Source organism: Mustela erminea, chromosome 1, assembly GCF_009829155.1.
Source record: "Mustela erminea isolate mMusErm1 chromosome 1, mMusErm1.Pri, whole genome shotgun sequence".
In the NCBI taxonomy this organism is placed as follows: Eukaryota; Metazoa; Chordata; class Mammalia; order Carnivora; family Mustelidae; genus Mustela; species Mustela erminea.
Window position 1 is genome coordinate 2,456,301 of NC_045614.1, and position 16,468 is coordinate 2,472,768.

Sequence of the window (16,468 nt, forward strand, 5' to 3'; positions counted from 1 at the left end):
CCTTCCGATTGCTGAGGTGCTGACGGTGAGCCCCCCACCGAGTGAGCCAGCATGTTGCCCCCATGACCACCCTCTGGTTCAGCACAGCCCCTGAAAGAGGAGCCGGAGTTGCACCCACTTGCCGGATGAGGAGAGTGAGGTCAGGGAGCGGTGAGTCCCAGCCCCAGCGCCCTGATTCCCCGGCGCTGGCTTGCGGGCAGCCCTCGGGGAACAGCACCCGCGTGCCAGGCAGGCACTGCCGCCTGCTGAGTCCACATGGGCGTCCGTTCCACAAGAGGGTCCTGTGCCCGAGGCCCGCAGCCCGACGGCCGGCTGCCCAGGCTGGGCTCTTCCCAACGCAGGGGTCACCCGTGCCCAGCCGCATGGCCATCCAAGCAGGAGTGGCCGGCGCCAAGGGGCCACTGGCTGCCCAGCCCGGGAGCAGCCACAGGGCGTGGGGCCGAGCCGGGCACACTCCCCTCAGCCGCTGCCCAGCCGTGCCCGGCCCAGTGGGTCACGACTGTGGCTGCCCTCAACCGTTCCTGTCGTGGGTGGGAAAACCGAGGCACAGATCCTTGCTCTGGTGCCGTTTAGGGCCCTGCCAGTCTGGGCAGCCCGGAGGTGCTCAACGCACAGTGTGTGCAAAGCCACCGGGCAAAGGTGAGGGCTCATGGCTGCTTTGGGAGGCATCAGCACGGCCCCCCAGGGTTGCTGCAGGGCCCCATCCTCGCCGCTGAGGCTCCCGGAGCTGGGATGGGCACCCAGCGTCCGAGCCCAGAAACCAGATGCGTCAGGCACGGCCGCACGGGGATGTCTGGGCGCACGTGCAAACTAATGCAGATCACCCTCCTTAGGGAGAAGTGGGCGCTCCTTCATTGTTTCAACCTCAGTTTTCCTCGTCTGTAAGATGGGTCCAATGACGACGCCAGATGTGTGGCTCTCTTAGGGATTTAAGGGAACATCTCAAATGGGAACAGTGAAGCATCACATTGACGGTCGTGTTCGGCATTGAAACGTGACACCAACAATAATAGCAACATGCGGACAGCCCCAGGGAGCCAGTTCTCCGCAGTCTCTCTTTCCCGCCTCTTGGTGCTTGCACCTGTTTGAAGAGAGAACTGAGGCTCAGAACAGTTCAGCAACTTGCCTGAGGTCACACAGCAACTGGGTCTGGCTTTGGAATGCAGCAGGTGGAAGGGGCTGATTCTCTTTGGTCTTCGATGGTGATTCCCACCACCTTGGTCTTTGACCTGAGAGATGACTAGGTAGGGCCAGGGGTTCCGTCTGGCTGGGCTTGACCATGCCCCCCCCCAACCGCTGCCTCGGTCCTGGGTGGATGTGGAGGGAGTGCAGAGGGGGGTTGGCGCTGCTTGCCATCCAGTCCGCCGGAGCTGATAATGCTGAGCTCAGCGTCTGTCTGCTTCGCCCGTCTGCCAAGGAGCCTGATTATTTTTAGATAAGATGGAGAGGCGGGCGCCAGGGTGGGAGGGAGCCCCCAAGCCAGGGGGGTGGGCGGGGGGTCGAGTAGCTGCAGGGGGAAGCCCCTCTGCCCCCTCCTGGGGGCCCCTGTGTGACAACTCAAGACCAAGGGCTGGACCCCCAGGACCTCAAAGGCAGAGGCCGAGCAGGGGTGGGGGGCTGGAGGGCTCAAGGACTCATCTCTTTGGCCCTCAGTTTCCCCATCTGTAAAGTGGGCATAACCATAGCTCCTGCCTCCTGGGTGAAGGCCAGGTGAGTGAGTTACCCTCACGGCTTAGGAAATGAGCTCCTTTCATGTCAGAGATGAGGAAACAGGCTCAGGGAGGGGAAGATCTCCCGCCTGCCACTGAGCCAGGCCCCGCACACGGGTTCTGCTGCCGAGGGGACCCTCTGGACGCCCTGACCCCGTGGGCAGCAGCCAAGGGAAGGGGCCAAGCGGAGATCCCAGGGCCCGGGCGCATCGGGGACCACTTTTCCACGGCACTACCCAGCCTGGCCCCAGCACGGGTGTCACCTCTCCCCCCGGGGTGGGGTTTCCTGCAGTGTCACCACCTCCTCCCCTTCTCTCTGCAGACGCGGAGCAGAGCGGCAGTCCCCGGGCAGGGATGGGCTCCGACCAGGAGGACAGCAAGCCCATCACACTGGGTGAGTCTGGGGACGGCGTAGGGTGGGCGGGAGGACCCCGTGTGCTCTGCGTGGCCCTGCATGGCCCTGCATGGGCACCTCACAGACCTTCCTGGGCTCATTCGCCACAGCCGTGCCCTGGACAGGTGCCACTGTTGATCCATTGTGTAGATGGGAAAGCTGAGGCTCAGAGAGGTTAAAGGGCCTTCCTGGGGCACCCAGGAAGATGGGGTGGGAACCCACGACCCTCAGCTCCCAGTGTCTGGTCCCTGAGGTGCTCACCCCACAAGAGAGGCCCTGGGGGGCCCTGCAGTCCCATGAGACATTTAACAGAGGTCTATGTTGGTGGGAAGTGGGAGGGCCTCAAGGCAGGGCTGGGAGCAGAGCCCCAGGGAACAGAAAGGACTCAGAAGCTGCAGAGGCCCGGCTTCTGCTCTGGTCTGCTCCCATGGTTGCCCCCTGGACCAGAGCGGCCGCCTCCACCCTGGCCTCCTGGCTTCTGTCCTCCCTGAAGTAGCCAGAGAGCACCTGTGAGCACCTGGGTCAGGTCCTGCCTTCCTCTGCTCACAGCTGTGAGGGTTCTCACCTCCCTGGGGGTAAAAGTCCTTCCCTGACCCCTAAGGACCTGCGGGACCTGTCCCTCTCCCCTCCCTGCCCTCCCCTCCACCCTGTCTCCCCCTCACTCTTTCTGCTCCAGCTACATGGGCCTCCTGGCTGTTCCTCCAACAATCCAGGTCCAGTCCCTGCCTCAGGGCCTTTGCATGTGCTTTGCTTGCTATTTGGACAGCGAACTGTGCTCTCTCTCTCTCTGTCTCTCTCTCTGGATCTCCCGAGTCTCACCTCACATGCTCCCCTCCCAGAGAGATCTGACCTCAAGCAGCCGTAGCCACTCTCAATGGCCACCTTCTGTTTTATTTCCTTCTGAGGATGTTAGTGATTGCCTATGTATTTGCTTAGTTGCTTAGTGACCGCACACGTGTGTCTCTTTCCTAATGCAGCGTCACCTCCTTGAGGGCAGAGGCTTTTGTCTGTCCTGATCACTATTGTGTCCTCAGAGCCTCAAATAGGACCTGGTACACAACAGGTGTTGAGTAAATATTTGCAGAAAGAAGAAGAGAAAGGGAGGAAGAAGCGGAGAGAAAGAGAAACTAGAGACGTGGCATACGGGGGGCGAGGAGGGAGGAGAGAGGAAAAGGAAGGAAGGAAGGAAGGAAGAGCCGGTGGGTGAGGACACCCCTGTAGGAAGGACCAGCCTGGGGAGGCCGGATGGTTCCAGGAGGTTCACAGCCCCCCAGGCTGCTCACCACTGGGCGTCTGTGACCCTGAGTCCTCCTTGGCCTCCTGTGATCTCCAGGCGCCTGCCTCCAAGCCAGATGTTCACGGTGGGCGGGGGCAGCGGCGCTTGGCCTGGTCCCATGGGGAGCTCCAGCGTCTGGCAGAGGAAAGCACTTCCTCCCACCCGCCAGGGAGTCCCCAGGAGATGGAGCTGGGCGAGTGCTGCACAAACAGGAAACCCCGGTGGGGGGAAGGCGGAGGGGTGTGCTGACACCAGCTGGCCAGCTGGGTGGCAGGAAATGGCCATGGCCACTTCCCCTGGACACTGGGGGGGGCCTTCACCCTGTCCTCCCAGGGATGTTGTGGCCCTGAGCCCCCCCAGCACGGGGCTGGGAATATAGTAATTGCACAAGAAATGGTGTTCGCAAAGCTCCTAACCAGGGAGGCTGCAGTTTCTGGACGGGCCAGGGCTTGGGTCTCCCACAGTGGGGGGGGGGGGGGGGGGGGAGCTGGGCAACAAGGTCAGCTCCCTGTGGTCCGTGCTGCCCCCTGGGGGCCTGGAGAAGAACTGCTCTCACCACCCCAAAAAGCTTAGAGCTGCCCACCTGCTGGTCTGGTCCCCACTCTGACCACCCTTCCTGGCTCCTTTCACTCCAGCCCTGTTGGCCTCCAACCCCAGGGCCTTTGCATGGGCCACGGGTGGGAATATCGTGGCGCCCGGGGAGGAGATCACTCCAATCATGGCAACCAACAATTGCTGTTCGTGCCATTTCCTCAATTTTAATGCACCCGCTCCTCTTATCCACCCCTACCTGGAGGCCCTGGTAAAATGTCACCCACAGCAAGGCCTCCTGAGAGTCCTTTGTGTAAAGCAGCTCCCCTTTCCAGCAGGCCCCCCAGCCCTGCCCGCCCACCACCGCACGACACGTGGTGCCTTGGACTTCATGATCCTAAACTTATTTTTATTGTGGTTAAATTCACGTTAACAGCAAATGTACACTTAGTGGCATTAAGTGCATTCGCGCTGTTGTGCAATCATCACCGTCTAGTTCCAGAACATTCCATCACCTGAAAAGCAACCCCATCCCCTCCCCCCAGCCCTCACAAACCCCCTTCCTGTCTGTGGAGGAGCCTGTTCTGGACGTGTCACACGCGTGGACTCACACCCCATGTGGTTCCCTCCCTGAGCGTCATGGGCTTGGGGTCCATCCCCATGCGGCATGTGGGGCACCTCACTCCTGCTCGAGGCCAAGGGACGCTCCCCGTGTGGATGGGCCACGTTTTGTGGCTCCGTTAGTATGCTGATGGATTGTTTCCAGTCGGGGCTGTCGTAAACCACGGCTCTGTGCACATTTACATACAGGGTTTTGTGCCTTACTGAAGTCACGTGGTGTCCACTGCCCACACTGGACAGTGAGTCCCAGGAGAGCGGGCCACTGTGACTGCCTCGTTCCCACAGTGTCCACAGCGCCTAGCTTGGAACTGGACACTGAAGGCACTTGGTCAGTGCTTGTCAAGTTGAGTCCTGCCCGAGTGGACCTCTGGGGGCACAACAGGCTTCCCAGCTGTCTGAGGTCAGCCAGGCCTCCCGCCCTCTCGGAGCCAACCTGTTTCCAAACCCATAAAATGAGCCCTGGCCACCCCACACCGGAGAGGCAGGTCCCTCTTCCTCTATCATTAGGCAGAAGTGGTTCTGGGGACACTGGGGATTTTTAACTGCTGCAGGGGGACCCTCCATTCAGCCTTTGGTTCTGAGCCGCTGCTGCTGGCCTGGCTCTGGTCTGGGCGCTAGGGACACTGTGGGACCCGGGCACACAGAACATCACAGAGCTCCCAGTCTGGAGGGGCAGGGGTAAGAAGATGGGGCATCGGGTGTTGTAAGGAGTGACGGGAAGAAAGCAGTCCAGCCCCTCCTGGGCAGCTGATTTCTACGTGTAAGCCTCCCTAGGTGGCGGGGTGTGCGGCCTCCACTTCCGAGATTAGGGAGCAGGGAGGCTCAGGGATGGGCAGTGACTTGCCCAAGATCAGATCTGGACAGCAGAGCCGAGATTCGAACCCGGATCCAGCTTCTACCTCCGTCTTGCCGCGGGGCTGCAGAGGGTAGACAAGGCGACCTCTCCAGTGCCTGGCGTGTCGAAGAAGGAAACAGATCCAGTGAGCCCCGTTTTCTCCCTGTTCCAGACACCACGGATTTCCAGGAGAGCTTTGTCACCTCCGGTGTGTTCAGTGTCACGGAGCTCATCCAAGTGTCCCGGAGTGAGTGTCCCTGCCCACCCTGTGCTGGGATCCGGAGGGGGAGGGACCCCCACAGGGGAGGGACACTGGAGAAGGAGAAGGGGCTTTGTGGGGGCTGTGGCTCTGAGAGAGAAAGGGTCTCAGGGAGCGGCGAGGAGCCCATCACCCTGCCCCACTCCCCTGTCACCAAGCCAAGGTTCCTAGGAAGGGTGGCATCCAGGCCCTCCTAGAGCCCAAGGTCAGGGCCACAAGCTCCTTCCCAGTTAACAGACTCCACATGGTGGAGGGAGGGTGCTGGAAAACCTTCTGCCCCTTTATCCTTTCCGGGGCCTCCCGCCCCCTCCAGGAGGAGATCCCAAAGGGCCCCATCCCCTTCCTCTCTCTGCCTCCTGTTCCCTTACCTTCCTAATGGACCTGCTGGGGACCTACTCCTGGGACACCCCGACTGAATTCCACCCCAGGGAGTCCTGGGCACTGTCCGGCCTTCACCCTGACCGTGGTCCTCCCTGCCCATCAGCAGAACCTGGCCTCAGGGAGCACTCAGAAGCTTGGCCCCCAGCTCTGGCTCTGCCTCGCAGCGTGCCCCTGGCCTCTCTTGCAGGCTTTGCTCTTCTGATCCATAGGATAAGGACAGTTTCAGCCAAATTAGGAACCACGCCGATCAGGGAAGGGGTTCCCTTTGGGACTGGCTAGCCCCCAGATGGCTCTCGGCACCCTCCAGGGCACAGGGCAGCCCTGGACCTTGCCATCTCTCACTCTGCTCTTTCTTGCCCTCCGCAGCCCCCGTGGTGACTGGGACAGGACCCAACTTCTCCCTCGGGGAGCTCCAGGGGCACCTGGCGTATGACCTGAATCCAGCCAGCACAGGCATGAGAAGAACCCTACCCAGCACTTCCTCCAGCGGGTACGTGCCTGGTCCCCGCTTTGGGGGCATTCAACGAACCCTCCCCCACGCCCATCTGACCCCCCCCCCCCATGGCTCATTCCTCTCCCAGCAGTGCCTGCTTTCAAGGGCCACGTGGTAAACTCCTACTGATCCTTCAAAACCCAGCCCCAAGCGCTGCTTTCCCCAGCCCCGACGCCCCAGGCAGCGTCCCCCCAGCCTTGAGTCCCGTGAGCCCGGCCCTTGAGAGCCCACCAGAAGGCAGACACCGGGTCTCGCTCTGCAACCTGGAGCAGGTCACACCGTCTGCGCGGCCTTCCCCATCTGTAAAATGGGACCGTGGTCCGGCCGCGAGGTTCTAGGGTCCACGGCAGGCCCCGTGACGAGCCAGGCCTCCGGGGTTTCCGTCCGCAGCCCGCTAGCTTGCCGCCTGCCCGGCCCGAGCCCCTCACCGCCCCCCGCCGCGCGCGTCCCGTCGGCGCCATGGGCAGGTGGAGGCCGGTGGAGGCCGGTGGAGGCCGGTGTTCACGCGGCTCCCGCGACGTCTCGCGAGAGCACCCCGCTCGCCCGCCCTCCAGGGCCCGGAAGTCAGCGCCGCCCGCCCGGCCTCCTCGGGTGGCCGTGGTAACGGGCTTGCTCTCTCCTTCCCTCACCCTTTAGGAGCAAGCGGCACAAATCGGGCTCGATGGAGGAAGACGTGGACACGAGCCCCGGCGGCGATTACTACACCTCGCCCAGCTCTCCCACGAGTAGCAGCCGCAACTGGACTGAGGACATGGAAGGAGGTGGGGCTGGCGGCGGGGGCGGAGCCGGCCTCGGGGTCGGCCTTACGGCGGCGGGGACTACATATTCCGGCAGGCACTGCGCGGGCCCCCCGGGTGCGGGAAGGCTCGGGGGTGTGGAGCCGCGGAGCCTCCTGGGAATTGTAGTCGCGCGGGCGGTTCGCCGCTGGGAGTCCGGGCTGCCGTTCCCGAGCTCTTTGGTTCCGCTGAGACGCGGAGAGCGGAGCGGGTGCGCTGCCCGGTAAGGCTTCATCCCCGTGGGGTCCGTCTCCGCGGCTTCCGCAGTGGACTCGGCAGCGCTTCCGATGGGCAGGGCGCTGCCCCCCGGGGTCGGCCACAGACCGTCGTCGAGGGGGTCCCCTCTGCCACGTGTTCCCGGGGAGCTCGCGTCCCCGCGAGGGAGTGCCGCGCCCTCGGGGCCCCGTCGCTCTTCCCCCGACGCCCTCGTGTCGCCTGTCGCGCTGCTGGCCGCGTGGGCTCCCGTTCGGGGCGGCCCGTTCGGCTCCCCAGGGCCCCTGCGCGGCTTTCCCTCCCCGGGGGTCCGCGTCTGCGCCGCGGCTCTCCTCTGAGGAGTCCGGCCTCTGCTCTGCAGCGCGCCGGCCTCGGGGATTGTCGCGACCCGGGGCGCAGGGCGGCCCCGCGCTTGCCTCTCCCGGGGCACGGCGTCCTGGCGACGCGCGGAGCCTCCGCGGGCCCCGCGCCGCAGATTTCGGAAGCCCCGCCGCGTCCCGACCCTGGCGCGTAATGGGGGCTCGAGCCGCGGAGTAGCCTGGGGTCGCCGACCCGGGCGCTGGGCAGCCGCTGCGCTGAGCCTCGGTCTCCGGCTCTGCGAAATGGGGTTGTTGGTGCCTGCAGCCCCGCCCGCGGTTGTCGCGGGGGTGACGTGAGGTAGCGCATCTGGTGCCCCTAAAACCAGCCTGGCACAGCCTGCGCACGCACCAAACCCGAAGAGGGGCTTGCTTGTCTCCTGTCCCCCGAGGGCCTGCTTGTCTTTAAAACTCCGTCTATGCAGAGTGTCCGTCGCACCTGCAGGATTCCTGGAAGGTAGTTAACGTGACCGTTAGAGCAGAGACCGGCGGGACCGCTGCCTCGCTGTGTGGGCTGTGTAACTTTGGGCAGGTGACTTGACTTCTCTGAGCCCCCCGTTTCCTTGTGTCCCAAGTGGGATTGATGAGCTAACTGTTCTCTCCTGGAGGCGGAAGGAGGCACGTGCTTACAGCCACTTTCTTGAAGTACAGGGTAAGTGCGGGGGGCACAGTTCATTCTTTGTGTCTTTATAAAGACACAGTCTATTCTTTGTGTCATCTCTAGGAGTCGGTCTCTAGGACATCTGGTTGTAGCATTGGAGCCCCGAGAGTCCTTGCTCTTCGCTTGGGCCGGCTCTCAGAGCAGCTGCCTAACTTTGGGAGGATCTGCTCTTTATAGGCTCTGATTTACGGGTCAGAGTGTCTCTGTGACTCACTCTCTCTGTGCGTTCCCTGTTTCTGTCAGGTTTGTCTCTGTTAAAATCCTGCGTTTAATAAGGCTTTAAGTTTGATTGTGAGAAATGAGAATTACTTTCTCTTGAAAGTAAATGTTCAACCATCAACAATGCTGGACGTGTATTGTGTGCAGGACTTGGGCTCCTGCCTTATGCTCCAGTGAATGTGGTTTTCGTTCCCACCTCATGGTCCAAGAGAGCTGCTGGAGCTCCAGCCATCATGTCTGTTTTCCAGCCAGCAGGAGAGAAGAAGGGTCCAGTCTGAGCATGTCCTTGCCCTTTAAGAATAATGCTCAGAAAAGGCACTTAATCTCCTTTGTTTATCTCTGTGCCCCTGAGTTGGTGGTATGGCCACACTGTGCTCCAAGGGACTAGGAGATGTCATTTTCAACAAGTATGTGCCCATCTCAAATTTAAGGGTTCTGCTACTAAGGAAGAAGGGTACAGCGGATACTGAGGAGACCGTTAACTTCTGCCCCGCCATTTACTGCTTGGAAGCTGAGAGCACTCTTTGTTGGCTCTGATTAGCGAGACGGTCTACATATGAACATGCTGTTTAGAGGCAGAGGACAGCCTCTGTGATGTAGCCACCGCAGCCCCGAGAGGAAAAATTATAGCCTTGAGTCTGTGGATGAGAAAAAGTGAAGGGGTGGGAGTCAGAAAGCTAGCTTTCAATGCAGGAAGCACCAAAAAACCCAAAAACATTAAAAGGAAGGAAATGTTTGAGAGAGTCAGTGGAGCTTGGTCTGAACTTCCTGCGTTGAGCATGAAGTGGCAGCCGTGGGGCAGGACGGGGGGAGGAGCCCACACCCGCTTTGGCTGTGTACAGGGCGGGGGCGGTGGGGATGTCAGAGGGGATCTGTCCCCTCTAGCCTCCGTTGGTTGCCTCCGGTGATGGCAAACTGGCTCCCTCCCTCGAGGCCCTCAGTATAAACCCCCGCAGTGTGGGTGCCTCGGGCCCTGCGGGTGCTCCCAGCCTGGTGGGGAAGATGGATTCTCATCCTCCCCCTCCTCTTCCCCTTCCTCCTCCCCCTCCCCCTTCTGCCCTCCTCCCCCCTCCTCTGCCCCGCCTCCCTCTCCTCCCCTTCCCATCTCTTCCCCCCTCCCCCATTTTCTCCTCCTCCTGGCTTCGTCCAGCTTCCTGTCTAGACAGCCCCCAATTAGCTGCTCATTAAGAGGGCTAAGCTGATTAGAGCACCCTCTCCCTTCCTCTGCTCTGGCCACAAGGGCAGGGCTCAGCTAACAGCCCCCCCACCCCACCACAGCATCCCTTCCCTGGGCGGCAGAGGGAGTGGGGGAGGGATCCTGTCCCCCCTGCCCCCGGCAGCAGCCCCACAGCCCCACCTCTCAGGCCTTTGCCCTTTTTGTGCCCAGGTTAGGAGTGCCTTTCCTCCTCCTGGCCACCCCTCCCGAGGCCTTCCCTGATGACGCACCTCTGAGGGCCAGAAAGGGGCACCCTCCAGACTGCCTGGTTCCTGCTGCTCCTGGGGCCGTCCTGCCAGGGGCACCCCCCCCCCTTACAGTGATGGTACTGGGTGAGGCAGGCGACTCCCTGCTCTCTCTGTCACGTGGGGGGGCTTCCCTCCTCTCATCGAGCTGCGGCAGGGGCAGGAGGGGTGCAGGGCGTGGCTGGTGGAGGTCGGAGTCAGTTCTACCACGTCTCAGCTTGGTGGCCTTGAGCCAGGGTTCCCATCTGTGGAGTGAGGGTGACTCCTGGGAGCCCTGCCCGGGGCTGCTGGGAGCGGTACCAGACGTGCCCTGCCCACTCTGCCCCCAGGGACCCCAGGCCGACATCAGGACAGGGCTGTCTCTGCTCCGGCTCTGGGAAGGGGCTCCTGGCTCCGAGGTGTTGGGGCTGGGGACACTGCTCAGCGCTCCCTTGGCCCCTCCCAGAGAGTGACAGTGATGGGGCCAGCTGATGGCTGTTCGGGGCAGAGCTGTTCCCTGGGAAATCGTGGCTGCCCAGCGTCCAGGCCCACCGACGCAGGTCCCGGGGCTCACGCGCTCCCTGCACCGCGTGCGTGCCGGTCTAGTGAGCGGGGTTGTAACAGCGGAACCTCCGGGCTGCCCCGTGGCTGTGGAGGGGGGCGCTGGTTCCCAGAGCTGGTCACCACCAGCATGGCTATGGGAGGGACCGCGAGAGGCAGGACCCCACAGCGTGGCCAAGGGAACACAGCGCAGGAGAGGGCTCGGGGGCCTGTGTGACCGGATATCCTGGAAACCGAGTGGCTCCCGCCAGGGCGACTCGGCCCGGGGACCCAGTGTGTGCTTGCCACACCGGGGGGGGGGGCTGCTGGGGGGTGGCAAGGTGCTGTCTGGCCTGCAGCAGGCGGGAAGCCCCCGCCCCGGGATGGCCGGCCCCTACGTCCGCAGTGCTCGGTGGGAGGGAAGGCGCACCCCAATGTGCCTGAGTCCACTCTGGGTCTCTGTGGGTACGTGTCACTCTGGGTAATATTCTTAAAAATCATTTCTGAGCAGAGCTGTCTGCAGACCCTGCCCCTCGAGATTCTGGTCGCAGGGGTGGAGCCGGGCCTGGGACTCTGCCCTTAGCACCTTCCACCGACACGTCTGGGCGATGGCAGGGGTGGGGGCGCAGGGGGCTCGCCTGTTTCTGGAGGGCCCCTGGGTGCCCTGGGGAGACGGTGAGGCCCCTGGGCTGGGGCTGCAGGCCGGGCGGGTGCCAGGCCCTGGTCTGACAGCTGTCGTGCCCCGTCTCCCATGTCCCTCACGATGGCCCCACAGGAAATTCTGTCCTCACCACAGCAAGGATGAGGTCCGCACGCGTCCTGCCGGCTCACCTCTGCCAGGTGGACCTTCCCGAGGGACCCTGTGGCCTTCTGTCCAGGGCCCTGGTGGCCCAGGGAGTCGGGGCAGCCCCGAGCGGACCTGCCTGTGTCCAGGAGAGAAGGCGGGGGCCAGGCCTGATGTCCGCAGCCCTCCATGGGCCCCAGGCGCCTGGCTCCACGGCCCACGTGACCCTGGGCGACCACCCCCTCTGTGCTCGGAGCCCCGGTTTCCCGCCCCCCGCCCCCGGACAGTGGGCTCCCGGGCCCTCGCCCCCCGGGGTGCTGGGAGAAGGAAGGGCCGGGCTCTGGCTGCCTGCGGCCCTGTGACCTTCGGACCCCCCCCCACGCAGGCATCTCGTCGCCGGTAAAGAAGACGGAGATGGACAAGTCACCTTTCCACAGCCCGTCTCCCCAGGACTCCCCTCGCCTCTCCAGCTTCACCCAGCACCACCGGCCTGTCATCGCCGTGCACAGCGGTGAGCGCGCGGCCGTCCCTCCGACCAGGTCCCTCTCGGCCAGGGACGCCCCTCGGGCCCTCTGAACATGAGTCCTATGGCCGTCGCCTCCCGGCCAGACAAGAACACCTGGACGTGCCATGGTTCGGGGCGCCTGGCCCTGATCCGCCTCTCGGGCCTCAGTGTCCCCGTCTGTACCAGAAGGGGCTCTGGGCTGGGCTGGCCCCTCCGCCTGCTCGCCTTATCTTATGCTCAGCCTGCAGAGGGTCGGGAGATCCCAGAAGGGGGTGGACACAGGCCAGGCCACGTGAAGGCCACCCAGGGGGTACAGGGGACTGTGTTTAGGACCAAATGAGCTAGATCGAGGGCTTGAATGTCGCCGGGGAGCCGGTTTTCACGATGATGATGCTCTGGTGCCCCACGAGGGCAGACGCGCACGCGGGTTCCGGGGCTGCCTGGCCGCGTCCACCCGTGGACACGCCGTCTGCGGCGGCTCCCAGGCGGTGGTGGGCAGAGCCCAGTAGCTGCAGGAGGACCTGGGGCCCGAGAAGCCAGACGTCCGCACTGTTCACTGGCAGCGGGAGAGAGGAGGGGAGGGAGTGGTCACGGAAGCAGGGCTGCGGTTGGGGGGATGGGAATGTTCTAGGAGTTACCGGGTGGTTTAGAAGAAGGAAAGGAAGCAAGTCCGACGCAGGCCCGTTGCTCATCGCGAGCAGGAGCGAGGCGCCCTCACGGGCGGACCCCGAGCCTACGACGCTTGGGGAGGGAACCAGACACTGAAGGCCATACCGCACGGGATGTGAGTCCACGCGTGTGACACGCCCAGACCAGGCTCCTCCACGGACGGGAAGGGGGCCGGGGGGGACTCATGGTTGTTGGGGAGGGGACAGGGGGTGACCACTGATGGGGGACAGGGTTGGCTTTCAGGATGATGAGAGTGTCCTAAAAGGAACTGTCATACTGGTTGCCCAGAGAATGTGCTAGAAACCAGTACACTGTCTACAGAGAGCGGGCTGAGCCCTGGGGTGGGCTGTGGGGCAGCCCTGGGTCTGCCACCTGCCGGCTACTTGGTCTGGGACGGGGAACATAACCTCAGAGAGCCTCCATGTCCTGTCTCAAAACCAGACGGAACCGGGGCGCCTGGGGGGCTCCATTGGTTCAGTGTCCGACTCTCGATCTCAGTTCAGGCCTTGATCTCAGGGTCGTGAGTTCAAGCCCCACGTGGGGCTCCATGCTGGGTGTGGAATCTGCTTTAAAAAATGGTGATACCGGAAACCCCTGGGCATACGGTAGAGCCGCTCAAGCTTGAGCGCGTGAAGCCGGGACTTGCTTTGCGGGGGGCTCGTGCCTGCAGACCCAGCCGCGGAGAGACCGCGTGCGCAGCCCGAGCCCGCACTGACCGCCCTCCCGCTGTCTGCAGGGATCGCCCGGAGCCCGCACCCGTCCTCCGCCCTGCACTTCCCCACGACCTCCATCCTGCCTCAGACGGCCTCCACCTACTTCCCGCACACGGCCATCCGCTACCCGCCTCACCTCAACCCCCAGGACCCGCTCAAAGATCTCGTGTCGCTGGCCTGTGACCCAGCCAGCCAGCAGCCCGGACCGGTGAGTCTGGGGGGCTTGGGCCTCCCCTCTGCCCCACGGGGCCACCTGCCCGCACGGGGCTCCAGGGGACCTCCCCGGGGGGCCCTCCATCAGGCAGCCCCCATCTTAAATGGTTTCGTGGACGGCGGGGCCGCGTGGCCCTGCCTGAAGTGCCGGGAGCCGGGCCAGGTCAGCACGAAGGCTGTTCCCGGTGCCGGAATGGACAGCACACAGTTTGCCCCCCGAGTCACACACGGTCTGGGGCCTCGGCGCAGGCCCATCTTCTCCAGACTAGCTTTCGGGGTTCAGAGCCCTCTGCGTTTTGGAGCCGTGGGCGAGGTGGACAAGGGGAGTGTACAGCCCCACCCGTGGGGTCAGACCCCGGTCAGGTCTAGGTGGCGTCTCGTGGAAGGAACAGATGGGTAAAGAGTGGCTTCAGGAGGAGACACAGGGTCCCAGGATGCTTCTAGAAGCCTACGGGGCCAGGCGAGGGGGCGGCAGCGGTACCCACCAAACTCGCCCGGTCACGCCAAGCCCGGCCCTCCCCCGGCAGGGCCGTCGCTGGCCGCCCGAGGCAGAGGGGGCGCCCGCCGCCTTAACCACCTGTCTCTCTGTTCCTCCCAGTTAAATGGAAGTGGTCAGCTCAAAATGTCCAGTCACTGCCTTTCTGCTCAGATGCTGGTACCCCCGCCCCCTGGGCTCCCGCGGCTGGCGCTCCCCCCCGCCACCAAACCCACCTCCGAGGGAGGAAGCACGTCGCCGACCTCGCCCTGTAAGCACTCGGGAAGCGGTGCCCGTGGCAGGGCGGGCGTCCCTGAGGGGCCCCCTCCTCCCCCCTCCCCGACTGCTGGGGTCAGGGGTTCGGGCCCGGCCCGCGGGGTACCGGTGAGTTTGGTGGGTCCCCGGATAGAGGCCCTGGGGGCCGTGTGGTCGGGCCCACTTGGGGCCAAGGCAGCCCTAGGGAATGGCAGGAGAGGACCAGAGGCGCGTCTGGGGTCCCTGCGTGCCCGCTCCCGGCCCCTTCGCCCTCCTCCGTGCAGCAGGCAGGTGGCAGTAGGTAACGATCTCAGACTAGTGGCCTTGGGGGCAGAGGTGGCCCCCAGATGCCCGTTGTTGGTGGAAAGGGAGAATTTGTTGTTGTCTTAGAGTCAGGACAGTTCATGTGAATATTTCAGAGTTGTGGGTTCTCAACAAAAAAACACAGCCCCGACGGGCTCCGTTCCTGCTGGTGACCCAGGCTGGGCCACGCCTCTGGATGGGATAGTCCCCACCTGCCCACCTGACCTTAGAAGGCCTTGAGTTGACTGCCTCGCCTTCTAGAACTTTCCGTCCTTTGGATGTGGTTCCAGATGACCATTTGCTGGTCCTCCTGCACCCCCCAGGCCGGGGCTGCTCCAGGCTGGGAAGTGGCTCCGAAAATCGCAGTCCTGGAGTCCACCCCCCATCAGGAGTGGCTCTCTCTGAACCCCCGTGCAGGCTCAGGGGGGCCATGCGCGCTCCTCCGCGCTGCCTACTCTGGGCCGTCCTCGCCACGCCGTCTCAGTTGCTGTCCCAAGCAGGTGATCTCCGAAACCCCAGACCTCTCAGTCTGCCCGTCACACTCCGAGCATCGCTCTCACCACACCTGGCCGGGGTACGGGGGGCCCCGCAGGCGCGCCCCTGTCCCCACCATCCGGGGCCAGCCAGGACCCAGGGCAGCTGCAGGAGTGGAAGGACTTTCTCTGTGCCAGATGTGGCGTAGGCGCCGGGTTTGAATCCCGTCTCTGAAGCTCAGTCCCCGTGTGTCTTCACGGAAACGTCCTTGCCCTCTGAGCCTCCTGTTTTCTCAAGACGTAAAATAGCGAGGTCGCAGGGTACCCAGTCGGCTGGCGGGGAGCGAGGGGAGGGGCGAGACCGGGGACGACATTCAGCGCCACGCCAGGCGGGGAGCAGAGGGTACTGGCCCGGGTACCCCCCGCCCTGACCACTCTCATCTGTAAAATGGGACCAGCCGTCACGCTCGCTGGGTAGAGGCCTCTGCAGGTCCACAGGACCGGGCCGTGAACTCCCTCTTCTCCTTCCGCACCCGGCTCTAGGGGCACAGGCAGCTTGGCCGATCCCACGCAGGGACCCTCCCGCCACCCTGGGCCCAGCCTGTCCCAGGCCCCCAACCTCCCCGGCAGCCTCGGGCTGAGAATTATTCCCTCACCAGCGGCACGTAGCTGGGGGGGAGGAAGACACAACTCTAAACGTGAGCGTAACTAGAAACGTGTGTGCGCGTGTGCCCGCAAACACCCAGCCTTGCCCGTGTGACCTCCGAGAGGAGGAGGAGTCAGTGACGCGCCCTCCGTGACGCACGCACTCCGCAGGGGGTGCAGGCCGCGGGAGCAGATGGCCCTGAGTCACGCACGGTCCGTCTCTGGTTCTGGATCTCATCTCGCGCCTTCCATCAGCAGATGCCCCGCCTGCGGGACCCCAGGGCCCGGCGCTGTGGGCTCTCCGGGGCGCCCGGAGCGGCCGGGGAGGGCGGCAGGTTTGGAGACGCCGGGTGCGGGGTGTGGAGGCCGGCTGTGTGACCCTGGGCAGCGGCCACTCTCTCTGGGTGCTCCCGCACAGCCCCCTTTGCTAACGGGCTCTCGGTCTCTCTCCCCGCAGCCTACTCTACGCCCGGCACGTCCCCTGCAAACCGTTCCTTTGTGGGATTAGGACCAAGGGATCCAGCGGGCATTTATCAGGCACAGGTAGGGGCCGAGAGGCCGGCTGGGGGGGCGCGGGGCGGGGCAGGGCAGAGGGCCCCGCCTGGGGGCGCAGGGAGAGGCCGGCCTGCTGGTCCCACGCCACTCCGGCTGTAACCCTGGAGCAGTGGCCGTTGTGCGTGGTAGGGGGTCCAGCTGCCCGTACCCTCCCAGGGCCTCGAGCCCGCGCCC

General features: G+C 64.0%; 1 protein-coding gene across 4 annotated transcripts in view; it reads left to right on the forward strand.

Moving 5' to 3' along the window:
- Positions 1 to 16,468, forward strand: part of NFIC (nuclear factor I C) — a 53,260-nt gene that overhangs the window by 32,957 nt on the left and 3,835 nt on the right. The window contains exons 3-10 of one of the 4 annotated variants that reach the window (XM_032305968.1): positions 2,032 to 2,103; positions 5,539 to 5,613; positions 6,373 to 6,496; positions 7,136 to 7,260; positions 11,874 to 11,999; positions 13,399 to 13,583; positions 14,187 to 14,334; positions 16,197 to 16,282. In XM_032305968.1, the coding sequence (XP_032161859.1) occupies positions 2,032 to 2,103; positions 5,539 to 5,613; positions 6,373 to 6,496; positions 7,136 to 7,260; positions 11,874 to 11,999; positions 13,399 to 13,583; positions 14,187 to 14,334; positions 16,197 to 16,282 (941 nt within the window). The remainder of the gene's footprint in view (positions 1 to 2,031; positions 2,104 to 5,538; positions 5,614 to 6,372; positions 6,497 to 7,135; positions 7,261 to 11,873; positions 12,000 to 13,398; positions 13,584 to 14,186; positions 14,335 to 16,196; positions 16,283 to 16,468) is intronic. The other 3 variants (XM_032305958.1, XM_032305973.1, XM_032305981.1) reach the window with 3 other exon arrangements.